General features: G+C 49.5%; 1 protein-coding gene across 12 annotated transcripts in view; it reads left to right on the forward strand.

The window, feature by feature from the left end:
* LOC116844446 (fasciclin-1) overlaps positions 1 to 11,466 on the forward strand; it is a 381,499-nt gene that overhangs the window by 332,642 nt on the left and 37,391 nt on the right. For 9 of the 12 annotated variants that reach the window (XM_032815959.1, XM_032815965.1, XM_032815982.1 and 6 more), the window contains one exon: positions 130 to 138. The exons of the other annotated variants lie outside the window; for them this stretch is intronic. In XM_032815959.1, the coding sequence (XP_032671850.1) occupies positions 130 to 138 (9 nt within the window). The remainder of the gene's footprint in view (positions 1 to 129; positions 139 to 11,466) is intronic. 12 annotated transcript variants of the gene reach the window in all.

The raw sequence follows: 11,466 nt of genomic DNA on the forward strand, positions 1-11,466 counted from the left end.
GGAAGTTACATGCGAAATGCTTACAGTGTCTCTTACAGCGAACAACCTAATTACAAGTTTATCTTTTTTCTGTTTTCTGTTCGCTTCTTATGTTATGGACCGACCCTGGTTTCCGGTTTCTCTGTGCAGTCCTTCAAGGTAATTCGCCACCGCCTTTTTCTCTAGACTATCTGTCTCTCTTTCATCTATCTATCTACTTCCGCTTCGATCTCTCTGTCTGTATCTCTTCTCGCTCACCATCACCACCACTATCATCACCATCACCACCACCACCACCATACGCTCCGAGATACGTTCATTTCACAAAGTCCACCGTCGTGTGTGTGTCGCACACACATCACCTAGGTCGCTTGTATTAAACGTGCAGAATGTCTGACGAGAGGGATCGGTATATTTAATTAGATTGGAAATTTGATTTTCTTTTCGTCTCTTCTTGCTCCGGTAACCGCGCGTCATTCGTATATCTCGTGCATTCGTTATTCATTCCGCGGGTAATTTGAATTTTCCCCGAGGAAAAATCGGCCTTGAAATCTCACGCGAAGAGAGAAGGAGAAGAAAACCCATGTTATATATTGGTTATATCCCGCACTCACGAAGACATTCTGCATGTTGATTAATTGAAAGTGAATAATGGTAATGAGCGAGCAAGAGGAAGTTCGAATCGTATATGTCGCGATATTATTATTCACTTTTTTCCCCACACCCCGTGTCACAAGTACACTAACCCTACATCACGTTATATCACATCACGTCGTTCGCACCTACACGTATACACGCACGTGCGCGCACGCGCACACACATACGCACACACATAGAAACACATACAAATCCATACGCTCACGATTCATCAGTCAAATCTCTCTCGCTCCTCGTTCGCTCTATTACATTCTACTATTACTTCCAGCTTCTCTCTCTTTCTCTTCTGTCACCTTTCGCTGTCTGTCTCTTTTATCATCTTTCTGTTTCCCTCCTCCCCTTCCCTCTCTCTGTCTCTCTTTCTCTCTTCACTGGCACTTCATGTATCTTTGATGATTTCGTCGTTTTACTTCATGTGCCTCTTTTCGTGCGCCGCCACATCTTTTCGTTCATCGTCGTTACCTTCGCCGTACGCGCCGGTGTCCGACTTTATCGGCGCGTAAAGCGTCTCGCAGATCGATGTAACCAGAGAGTCGCCTCTCTCGCAAGCGTATCCTCGTGCGAGAACGCGCTTTCGCGCCTGATAACCATCCCCGAGCAAAGACGACGCCAAACTTTGGCACGCGCGTTGGAAAGGAGGAGCGTTTTCGCGTTACATCGATCCGCGCGGCGGCCGTGAACGCGGACACCGGGGCGCATTACACGACATCGCGCCAAGCTATGCAAACTATGAACCACCGTGAGAGCTTAATATGCGCCTTTTCCGCGTCCATCACACGCCGAGCAGAGTAGAGCAGCACGAGCAGCAGAGCGCGCGAGCAAAGAGCCGGGAGAAGCGCGCGCGGGCGTGTATGCGCCTCACGCGCGCGGAAGACGAGCGAGCGACACCGAAAAAAAGGTGGAAAAAGGAGAGAGAAAAAAAAGAGGGGAAAAAAAGGAGGAAAAAAAGCGTAAAGCTCGCACACGCGCGCACGTGTGTACACGCACGCATCCTCGCGCGCGCTTTCGCGAGCGTAGAGCGGCGACTGACTTTGCATTTTGTAGTCGGTGTTTTTTATGCGTCCTATTGCCTCTCTCTTTCAGCGCTCTCCTCTCCTCTCGGCCCGCTCCTCCACACCTTGTCTGTTGCTCTTTCTCTCTCTCTCTCTCTCTCTCTCTCTCTATCTTTCTCTTTATCTCTCCCTCTCTCTCTTTCCTCACGCTTGACGCGCCCGGCAAAATTCAGTGCATTTTTTCTCTCCCTCCTTTTTTCGCGCTGCCACCGCCGTCGCGGCGCGATTTTTGAGGCCCTTTCTCCTCGCCAGCCCACCACTACACTCCCGTCACTATTTACGATGCAAATCAAAAGCGGGTCCTCTGCTCTCGTCCTCCTGTAACCCCCCTCCTCTCCTCCGCACTCTTCTCGCAGTCGCTTTTTACGGCACGAGTTCGCGCGTCCGACGATTGTGACGAATTCCGTCTGAAAATCGGGTACGTTGAACCCACGGCTCCTAAGGGCGTTCTCCTGGCCAGGCTCCTCCGTATATGGAAGGGAGTTGTCGCGGGATAATTTAGCCAAAGTGCGCGTAAGATCTCATCCTCGGAGTGGAAGTCTTTTTGAGGGAACTTCGGTAATATTTAAACGTGTCTCTCTCTGAATCTCTTCGGGGCCCTTTGATTTCTTCGTTTAAAAAAAAAATTGGAGAAAAGGTCGGGACGCGAATTTGTCGTGAATTGCGTTTCTAATATCCGAAAATAATATCCGTATATGGAGCAAATTCTATTATCGTACATGCCACTTGCGGGTCAAATAAATGTTTCGTAATCTTACACACATTGTCAAACCGTTCTGGAATATTATTGATGAATATTTCGGCTCTACTTGTCGACTCGACGAGCGGATAAAGTCACGAAAGATGATCAAAAGGAAAAAGATATTTATGTTTCGAAATGATCAGTTCTGAACGTTTAACACAAATATCAGGAGAAAAATCGATATTTGAGGCGATAGAGATGTCATCGTGATAAAGTTTCCTGAAATAATCCGCAGGAGATTAAGTTATTTTATCAAGTGTGTGTCTGATTTGAAATCGAATCGGGCAATTTCTCGCAGCTCCAAAATTACCGAGCTATTTTTCTTTCCTTTTATTATATCGTGCATTTGTAATACTTTAGAATATTTTTTTGTTTTTCGTCCAGTCGTTGGACGCTCGCGGATAAAATCGCGAAGTGATCGCGACGGGGCGACGGAGGAAGAGACATTTATGTTCTATCACGCCGAATATTCGTCACGTATATCGCGTATTTCTGCTTACGGACAATTTATCGCCGGTGAATTTTTCCGCATGTTCGCCCCGCAAGGACGGCGGCGCGCTGCAATTTGGCCGGCGAGCCAAGAATCGAGTTTGGCCGAGTTCGCGGCGTGCCAAGCTGAAATTACGCGCGCGCGCGCGGCCATTGCTCAATCGTGACTCTTTTACGTGCACTTTGACGGACGAATAACCCGACTTAACGCTCGAGCGTCGGTCACTCGCGTGCGGGCTTCAGAACTCGCGAGTGAAATGCGGGAGTAACGAGGCGCGCGGCGCGATTTGCGACGCGGCGCCTCCCTTCTAACGATCCGCAATCGGGACGCGCGTTTTCGCGTGTGCGTTTCTGTGTGCGCGTGCGTATTACAAATTCACGACAAACCGGGCGCGATTCTCTCGAAAAAGTACCGAACGCGCGCCGCCGCGAAACGTGAACGTCACTATTAATGAGGCCCGGCGCGCCAATTAGAGATGGGAACGGGACAATTAAATTTTATTTTGCGATTAATTGCCAACGGGAGAGGCCTGTTTCAACAGAACATTTTGATCTGTCGCTTAATTATTGATGCGCTCAATATCGAAAGTCAAACAACCGCGAATAAAGCCCCTCACTCCCTCACTCGATTAAATCAACGTCGCGTGCGCGGAGAGGGGCGGGGGAGGGTTAAGAGTGACGTCGATGATTCCGCGTTCACCGAAATATTTCGCGATCGAGTGGGTGAAAGTGCGCAAAAAGCGACGTCATTTGCCTCCCGCGCTATCCGGCGCGCGTTTTCGCAACGAGTCGCCCAAGTCCCGCGAATGAGAACGTCGCGGAAAATATCCGACGCTGTTGACACTTGATTTCTCGAAAGAGCATTTTATTTGCACGACACACACCTTGCCCGGCCTCTCTCCCACCTGCCCCTCCACCCCGACAACAGCGGTTCTCGCGGACATCGAGCGTTATCGATCGCGATGCCCGCGGACAATCACCTCGAAATTACGCCAAACCCATCCCGCGCCCACCCTCGCCTTCCCTCCGAACGATCCTCCATTCGGAGAAAATCGCGTCTTTGCACCCCGCTCTTGCACCATTGCGAAACGCATGGAAGGTAAAGATACTGGACGCATTCCCAATCCTGGACATTCGTTCTGGCCTTTAAATACGAATAACAAACATGGAACACATGTCTATATCCAATGTATGGGCGACCCATTAGACGCCGCAAACGCTTTGAAGCGCTTGAAGGAAAGCCATGATAGATCCATGATTGGTCTATACGCGCTTCAAAGCATTTGCAGCGTCTAATTGCATTCTACTAGTCGCATCGACGTGAGTAACTATTACCATCTTGAATATCTTTGCTATTTCAAACAAACGTAGGAAAATAATGCCTACAAAAGTCATCTAGTTTCGAAGGAGACATGACGCAGCGATTCTTTTATAAGTGCAGGTGTGTGTATTATTTCCAAATCACCTTGAATGTTTTAAATGAAATCGTATGATTCTTCGAACACAAATCAATTCTTCTGATCATTCTGCGTAGAAGAATACTAGAAATAGAAAGGTGAATACCTTCTGAGATATTTGTTTTATTTTATTCTGATATTCTTTCAGTACAAGAATGTGAAATATCTCGTAAGGTATAAATGTTCAGAGGAACTGTCTTGTGTTAGATATTTAAGGTGATCTCAAAGTCCCTTACTTTTCACAGAAGAAAGAATCATTGTCAGTATTACAAAACTTTTTCAGGTGTTATTTTCTTATATTATGAAGTAACAAAGGTATGATCAGTTATTGTCTCATCTTGCGTTATTTTATACATAGAATAATTTTACGTAAGGTTTAATTATTCGTATTTTAGGACCAACCGAAACGCCCAGGATTAAGTACGTGTCCGGGCATTAATACTCTCACTTTTACGAAACGCACGACGACGCGAGTCTCGCACGTGCCCAGCGAGACTTGCGACTTAGTTTCGTCGCATAGACACGAGCATGCCTTTGTGATTGACGTGTATGTGTGTATGCGGCTCTGTTAATGAGGATGTAGTCTCTGGACTCACACACGAGCGTACACGTGCGCTTGCACACCCACCCATACACACACACCACACGTAAATATACTACACACACGAACGCGAACACCTGCATGTTCAGCAGTTTTCGTGTTGTCCATAGAAAACTGTAGAGAAGAAATCCGTATCACGCATAACCGCAGAAACCGGGCCCCCAAGGGACCCAGCTGATGGATTTTTCGGTACTCTTCGGGACTCCCGAAGACACACTTTAACTTCATAGGCTCATAGGTCATCGCAGGACACTCTGATCTCGATAACGAGCGCTCGGTTGAGTCCGATTGTGCGGGGTCTTCGAGGATCCCGGAGGATTCTTCGGGCTCTCCTCTTCCCGCAGTCGCACATACTCGAGTCTCGAGATTTCCGGGTTCGTGCCCCGTCGGAGTCCGGACTATCGTCCGCCGGCCGACCGGCCGAAACGGGGATCCTTCTGGACTCATTACTCAACGCGCTCGTCCGCCATTTACAATCGTGAGGAGAGGAAGTAGCCCGAGTTCCGACGCGGAAGTCTCGGAGGAATGAAATATGCCGTGAGAGGAAAAAAGTCCGCGGAAAACTCGCTCGCTCTCTCCCTCCCCTCTCTTCTATCTATCTTTCTCTCTCTCTCGCGTGAGAGTTTTCCACGGTGGCGAAGACAAGGCGCGCGCGCGCGCCAAACAAGCGTCGTAAATTTCAGGGTCCTCCTTGGAGAATCGTACCTCATCGAGAGGGAATGCAAGAAGGCGCGCGCCGTGCCGCGCCTTCTTGCAGCCGCGTGTCGACAGTGGCTTTATCTCGGAAGAAAGGCGTCCGGTCGAATGTAAGAAAGTTCGCGCGGGGGAAAGTTTGCGCGGAGGCGCGCACTTCTCGCGGCTCCGTGACGGAAGCGGAATCGGGGTGATATCCGCCGCTGGACTTTCCACCAAGTCTTTCTCTCTCTCTCTCTCTCCCCCTCCCCCTCTCCCCTGCCTTCTGCCGAGTGCGCGAATATCAACTCGCCGGATTTCTCGCGTTCCGACACGACACAGCGTTGTTATAAAAATGCGGGACAACCGGGGAGAGTCACGTAGCGGAGCCGCGTGTGAGAAATCGCGATTCGCCAGGCTGACTCTAGATTTTCACTTCGATCGGCCGAGTTAGCCCGACCTGGGCGCCTCGCGACCGCAATTAATACCGCGTGATTAAAACACGCGTCATTAAATCGGCACGCGCAATATTAAATATTTGGAATGGCGTCTCGGTAAACGCCGCGGCGGTCACGAACGCGTCATTAATAACTTTAATCGCGATCAATCACGCGGCCAATCTAGAAACTCGTTTCTATCGTGCGACTGCGTATCTCTGCCGCGTGTCATGCATCCCGTGCAGAACAATCAACCGCGGCACTAATGACTCGTTGATAATTCGGGCAGCGGAAGCGCTGACATAAATATGTTCGCGGGCTTTTAAAGAGCTATTTTTATCCCGGAAGAAAACTCGCGCGGCGGGAGACGCGCACATTTGTCACGCTCTCAGATGTAAAGCGCCGTGCAGAGCGTCGTCGCCACCCGTGGGGGGTCGTCTCTCGCGTACGTCACTCTCGCACGTCGCGCCATCGAGCTCTGCTTGTTAATCTCTCCAGGGGCGAATTTATTAAAATCGGAAGAAAATTATTTTATTTTAAAGCGATACAAATGTGACACCTGTCACTTCCGATCGTCTCGCGGGATTTGTGCAAAATGTTTATTCATAATTTACTGCTGTTCGCGTTATATTTTTCGCACGATTGGTTTTTACAAATTAATCTTGCCGCCGGGTATTGCCTCTCGATCTCTCGTGATTAACGCCGCGTACAGACGATTCGTTGCAGAATATACGCACACTGAGAGAAAAACTATCTACATATGAGAAATAAAAAATATTTATTCGACGGATATTAATAACGTATATTTGCTTATACCAGAGTATAAAATACTTTTCAAATAAGAGAACATATATTCTCTTAAAACGCTGAGAAAAAATACTAGAAAATTCATTTGTAAGATATAAAGATTTATCGCACACAGGAATATACACTTTATCTCGCAGAAATGAGCTTTATATCTCACAAATAAATCTTCGAGTATTTTCAGTGTAGCTTTTCATGAAAGAGTAACCGTTTATTTCACTCTCATCAGATAAGAAAATACAGATTATAGTAAATACGTTATACCCACCGAATATATCTTTTATTAATTTTCTGATACTCTTTTCTCCCAGTGCTCTCATTAGTCCTCAATAATCAGCGGCAGAAGCTTCTTCCGTTGTCTCATAAGCAATTTTTATTTTTTTATTTTATTTTCGTCACTGATACGCGAAATTCGCATGATCGACTTCAGTCTCGTCGCGTGTTAATCGACGCGAAAATTATCCGGGATGCCGGGAAGTTTTATCATTCGCGATGCAACAAGCGAGATCACGGTAGAGGATAAGGAAGAAAAGGCACCCGCGATCGTTGTAAAGCAACGCGCCGCGGAATGCGACTCGAAGTGCACATCGCGGATATAACGGACTATGAAGTCCGTAATACAGTCATTTGGTCGACTACTGAGGATAGTAACGCACGGCGAGGCTAGCCTGCCGCGGGGATAGTTTTTACGAGATCCTTTAATGGAAACATAAACGCTCGTCTCTGTCACGACATCGAAAGCGGGTTGCATAAATTTTCAACGCGACGTTACGACAGGCATTTTCTCTCTCTCTCTCTCTCATTTCTGATAAAACCTGTTCCGAGGCGGCCGCACGCGCGATTCGATACCGTAAATCGATGCAACCACCAAGCCGCACTGACCCTAGCGAGTCTAATAATGTACGGGGCGGTGATATATCGAGTTTAGATTTCTAACGCGAGATCGAGTGGGCTTTGGGAAGGATCTCGTTCTCCCCTTTGCCCTTGTCCCTTTCCCTCATCTCTCTCTCTCTCTCTCCCCCCCCCTCTCCCTCCCTCCCCCCTTGCTCAGCTGTTGCGGCGACGATAAAGGATTTACGAGAGGAATTTTGCTCGGGCGCTTGTAATGGGTTTTCTGATGAAGATTGAATTCGGAGCCCCTCGCACGTTTTCCGAGGACGTGTCCCGTCCTCGTCCTCTCCCGCACAGCCGATGGAATCGCGAGATTCGCACGGGAATCATTTATGAGCTCCTTTTAATCCGTTAGACACGCGCCAGCCCTCGTCGGACTGGTAGGGAGCGAATTTTTTGGACCCGCGCCCACACACCACGGGGTTGTCGGGGGAGAGCGATGAGAGAAGGTCCGTAAGCGAGGCGGGGCGAGACGAGGCGAGATATTTACGAGGCGCACCGCGTCGCTTCCTCGTGTTCTGATCGATGACTCGGGAAACAACCCTTCATTCAAGTTATCCCGCTTGCGCCGAGCGTCGAACAGCGCGTTTCGCCGTTCGGGAGGAAGATTGACGGCGAACAGACGAGCGCGCTCGGGAGCTACCGGGATCACACATGCGCGCAATTATGTCGATACACGTAATCGCGATCGTTGATCCCGGCTGGATCGCAGCTTCCCCGTCTGTTCGGCGCAATCACCCGGCGAATTCGGCCTCCTCGCGCTGAGAGGGACTGCGTGACTTCGCTCTTCATAACGTCGCGCCTCATAACGCGCGCTTTGTAATTTCCAACCTTCGGCCTCACGGTTGAGTCTCGGAATCATCAGCGAGGATTCCGTCTGGTCTTCCACTTTACGGAAACGACGTCTCTCTCTTTCTCTCTGCCGCGGTTCTCGTTTTTACCTCCTGTCGGGGGCATTTTCGCGCGGCGCGCCAGAGAAGTTAGCACTTCGAGTGCGTCGTAAAAATGTCATTTTCGAGCTGTATTATCGCTCTCTCTTTCTCCCTCTCTCTCCCCACCTGCCTCTCTCGCTCTCCCGCGCGGGAGACCGTCGCGCGATTACACGCTACACGCTTACTTAGGCGCGACATCGGCCATGGTTTTACGATTACGGCGTACTTTACGACGGCGCGCCGTTGATTCTGACCGGCCGGCCAAGCCGGCTTCCACTCGGCAAGGATCAGTCAGTTTGACCTCACGTCGTTATGCATTATTGCACGTTACGCACGCCTAGCGATTGATTGTTAGTCCCCGTGAATGTCGCATGCCGTCCAAGACGAGAGCGCGCCGGTACACGACGTACGGCACACACGTCGATCAAGTTTTGCACCATCTTCCCCGTCGCTGGAAACGTAGAGAAGGACAAAAAGAATACCAAAGAGGATCGCGTCATCGCGCCACGACGGGGGCGCAGGATCCGAGAATGACGACGAGAAGAGACGCGGCGATTTCGAAGGGGCTAACACGATCTTCCGGAAACGGAAGTGGATGATGGCTAGTAGTTAAGCGCTCAACAGCGCGGACGCACAGTCGCCGGAATGCAAAGTTTTCAACAATCCGGCAAGCGGAATCCGTTAATGATCCGAGAGAACGCGAGGGTAGTTTCTCTCTCTTTCTGTCTTTTTCCTTCTCTCTATTTCTTTCTCTCTCTCTTTCTCTCTCTCTTTCTCGAGTAGGGGGTTGTCAAGGAACTCGGATATAAAACCCGCGGCTCTGGAGTCGAAGGGGATCCGCCGCCATTATTTGCGAAGAAATTGCCGTCTCGCTCTCTCACTCGGCCGCGCGTTGAATATTTATAAGCGAAGTGGGGCAAAACTTTCTTGGACGTGTTGCGCGCTCGCGCAGCGCAACAAGGAAAGGCGGTGTGTCACACAGACTCTCGGCAGATACCGCGCGTTCTTTTTTTCTCGCCATATCGCCACAGATCATGATCTAGCTCGTTTCTCATCGCGACATATTCACATCGAATCGCGGCATTGCCACGAACTCTCTCTCTGTCTCACTCTCTTTCTCTCTTTCTCTCTCTCTCTCACTTTCTCTCTTTCTACTCTATCTATCTCTCTCACGATCTGACATATCTCAATCAGCGCATTCGGTCATGACTTCGCCGTCTCTCGCCACTTCATCCCCCTTCTTCTCGAGTCATTCTCATCACGCCTGATCTCTGTCACCATATATATACACATATATATTTTTTATATATATATATATAGAAAAATACGTCACAAGGTCGACGCCCCGGGAGAGACGCGTGTCGGCCGCGGCCGTTGTCCGTTATCTCGTCCCGCTCGAGTAATTACCGGTCCATTTTTCCCGCGGCGGACGCTCGCACAATCTCCGACTTAATCCCTCGAGCTATTCGAAATGAAAGGAAAAAGAAGCAGGCGTGAATCGAGCGCGCGGAGGCCTCTCGCAGTGTCCCCTCGGATTAAATTCCCGTCGCGCTGAGGAAAGGTCGACGCTGGAATTCCTCGGGGAGAATAACCGCCGCGCGCCGTCATACGCGTGTCTCCCAGGGCGCCCATTATTACATATAGTGCGAATAGATTAACCATAAAGAATGGAGTGAAAAGTGAAGCGAAGAACACGATGCGGATATTCGCGGCGCGTTCTAAAGGATGTTCGCGGGTGTGTTCGCCGTCAGCACCACTCGATCCTCCTTCGCGAGAAATCAAGACGAAAGTACCCAACTTTGGCCATCCTTGTCGTTTTGATCCTTGAATACAAATATGTAAATTTTTAACAGAGAAAAATGTATACGTACATTCTACATTAAAAGTTTACATATTCGTATTTAAAGACCAAAACAATAAGAATGTCCAGCTGTGTGTGTCTCCAGCTAATTGGTCTGGTCTTTAAATATTCACATTTAAAGGCCAGAACATCTAAAACATCTGGAGTCATGCACGTGTCCAAGCACTGGCCGCGTTCAGCAGAGAAAGCTCTACGACTGTTATGAAATTCGATGTTATGAACTCTGATTGGTATGTGCTCTTGGCCGGAGCATCTAAGAGCGCACGTCAATCGGATTAAAAAATTTGACAACAGCTGCGAGACAGCTTTCTCCGCTAGACGCAGTTATTGGTGTACTTTTATCTTCGTCCAAGTATCTTCGTGTAAGTATTCGTTTGCCCTCGCGACCGCCGCAACGTTTCGTCCCTCGAGTCACCCGGGGAACGTCGTGAAGCGCGATAGAACTTTCGCTCGCACGATGGAAAGCCTCGCGGGCCCATAGATCACAATTAGCGAACGCGACCCGCCGCCGGTCGAGTCGAAATTTTCTCCCGTTCGCGAAACGCGAAGCTCGCGAAGAGCCGTCTTTCGGCCATTACTCACGCGGCGATATCGCCGGGCTGCGATACCGTCGCGTTTTCATGCGAAATGACGTTTATCGTAATTGCCCGTCCGGGCGCATTGAGCGCACTAAATTTCCGCGAAGCGCGCACGGCCGCGCTCCTATTAATTACCGCCTGATAATCTCGATCCTTGTAATTTACAATACGCCGGAGGATCCTCCATCGAAAAATCGCGCGTCGCTCCGCGTGACGCGACGAATCGCTCCATTAATCGCGATCGCGAATGACTGATCGTTCTAATCAGTGACTAATCAACCTTATGCGCGCTTCTCCGCCCCCCCCCCCCCCCC

The sequence above is a fragment of the Odontomachus brunneus genome, unplaced genomic scaffold (genome assembly GCF_010583005.1).
Source record: "Odontomachus brunneus isolate Ranch 3 - 2012 unplaced genomic scaffold, Obru_v1 Obru_scaffold_003, whole genome shotgun sequence".
In the NCBI taxonomy this organism is placed as follows: Eukaryota; Metazoa; Arthropoda; class Insecta; order Hymenoptera; family Formicidae; genus Odontomachus; species Odontomachus brunneus.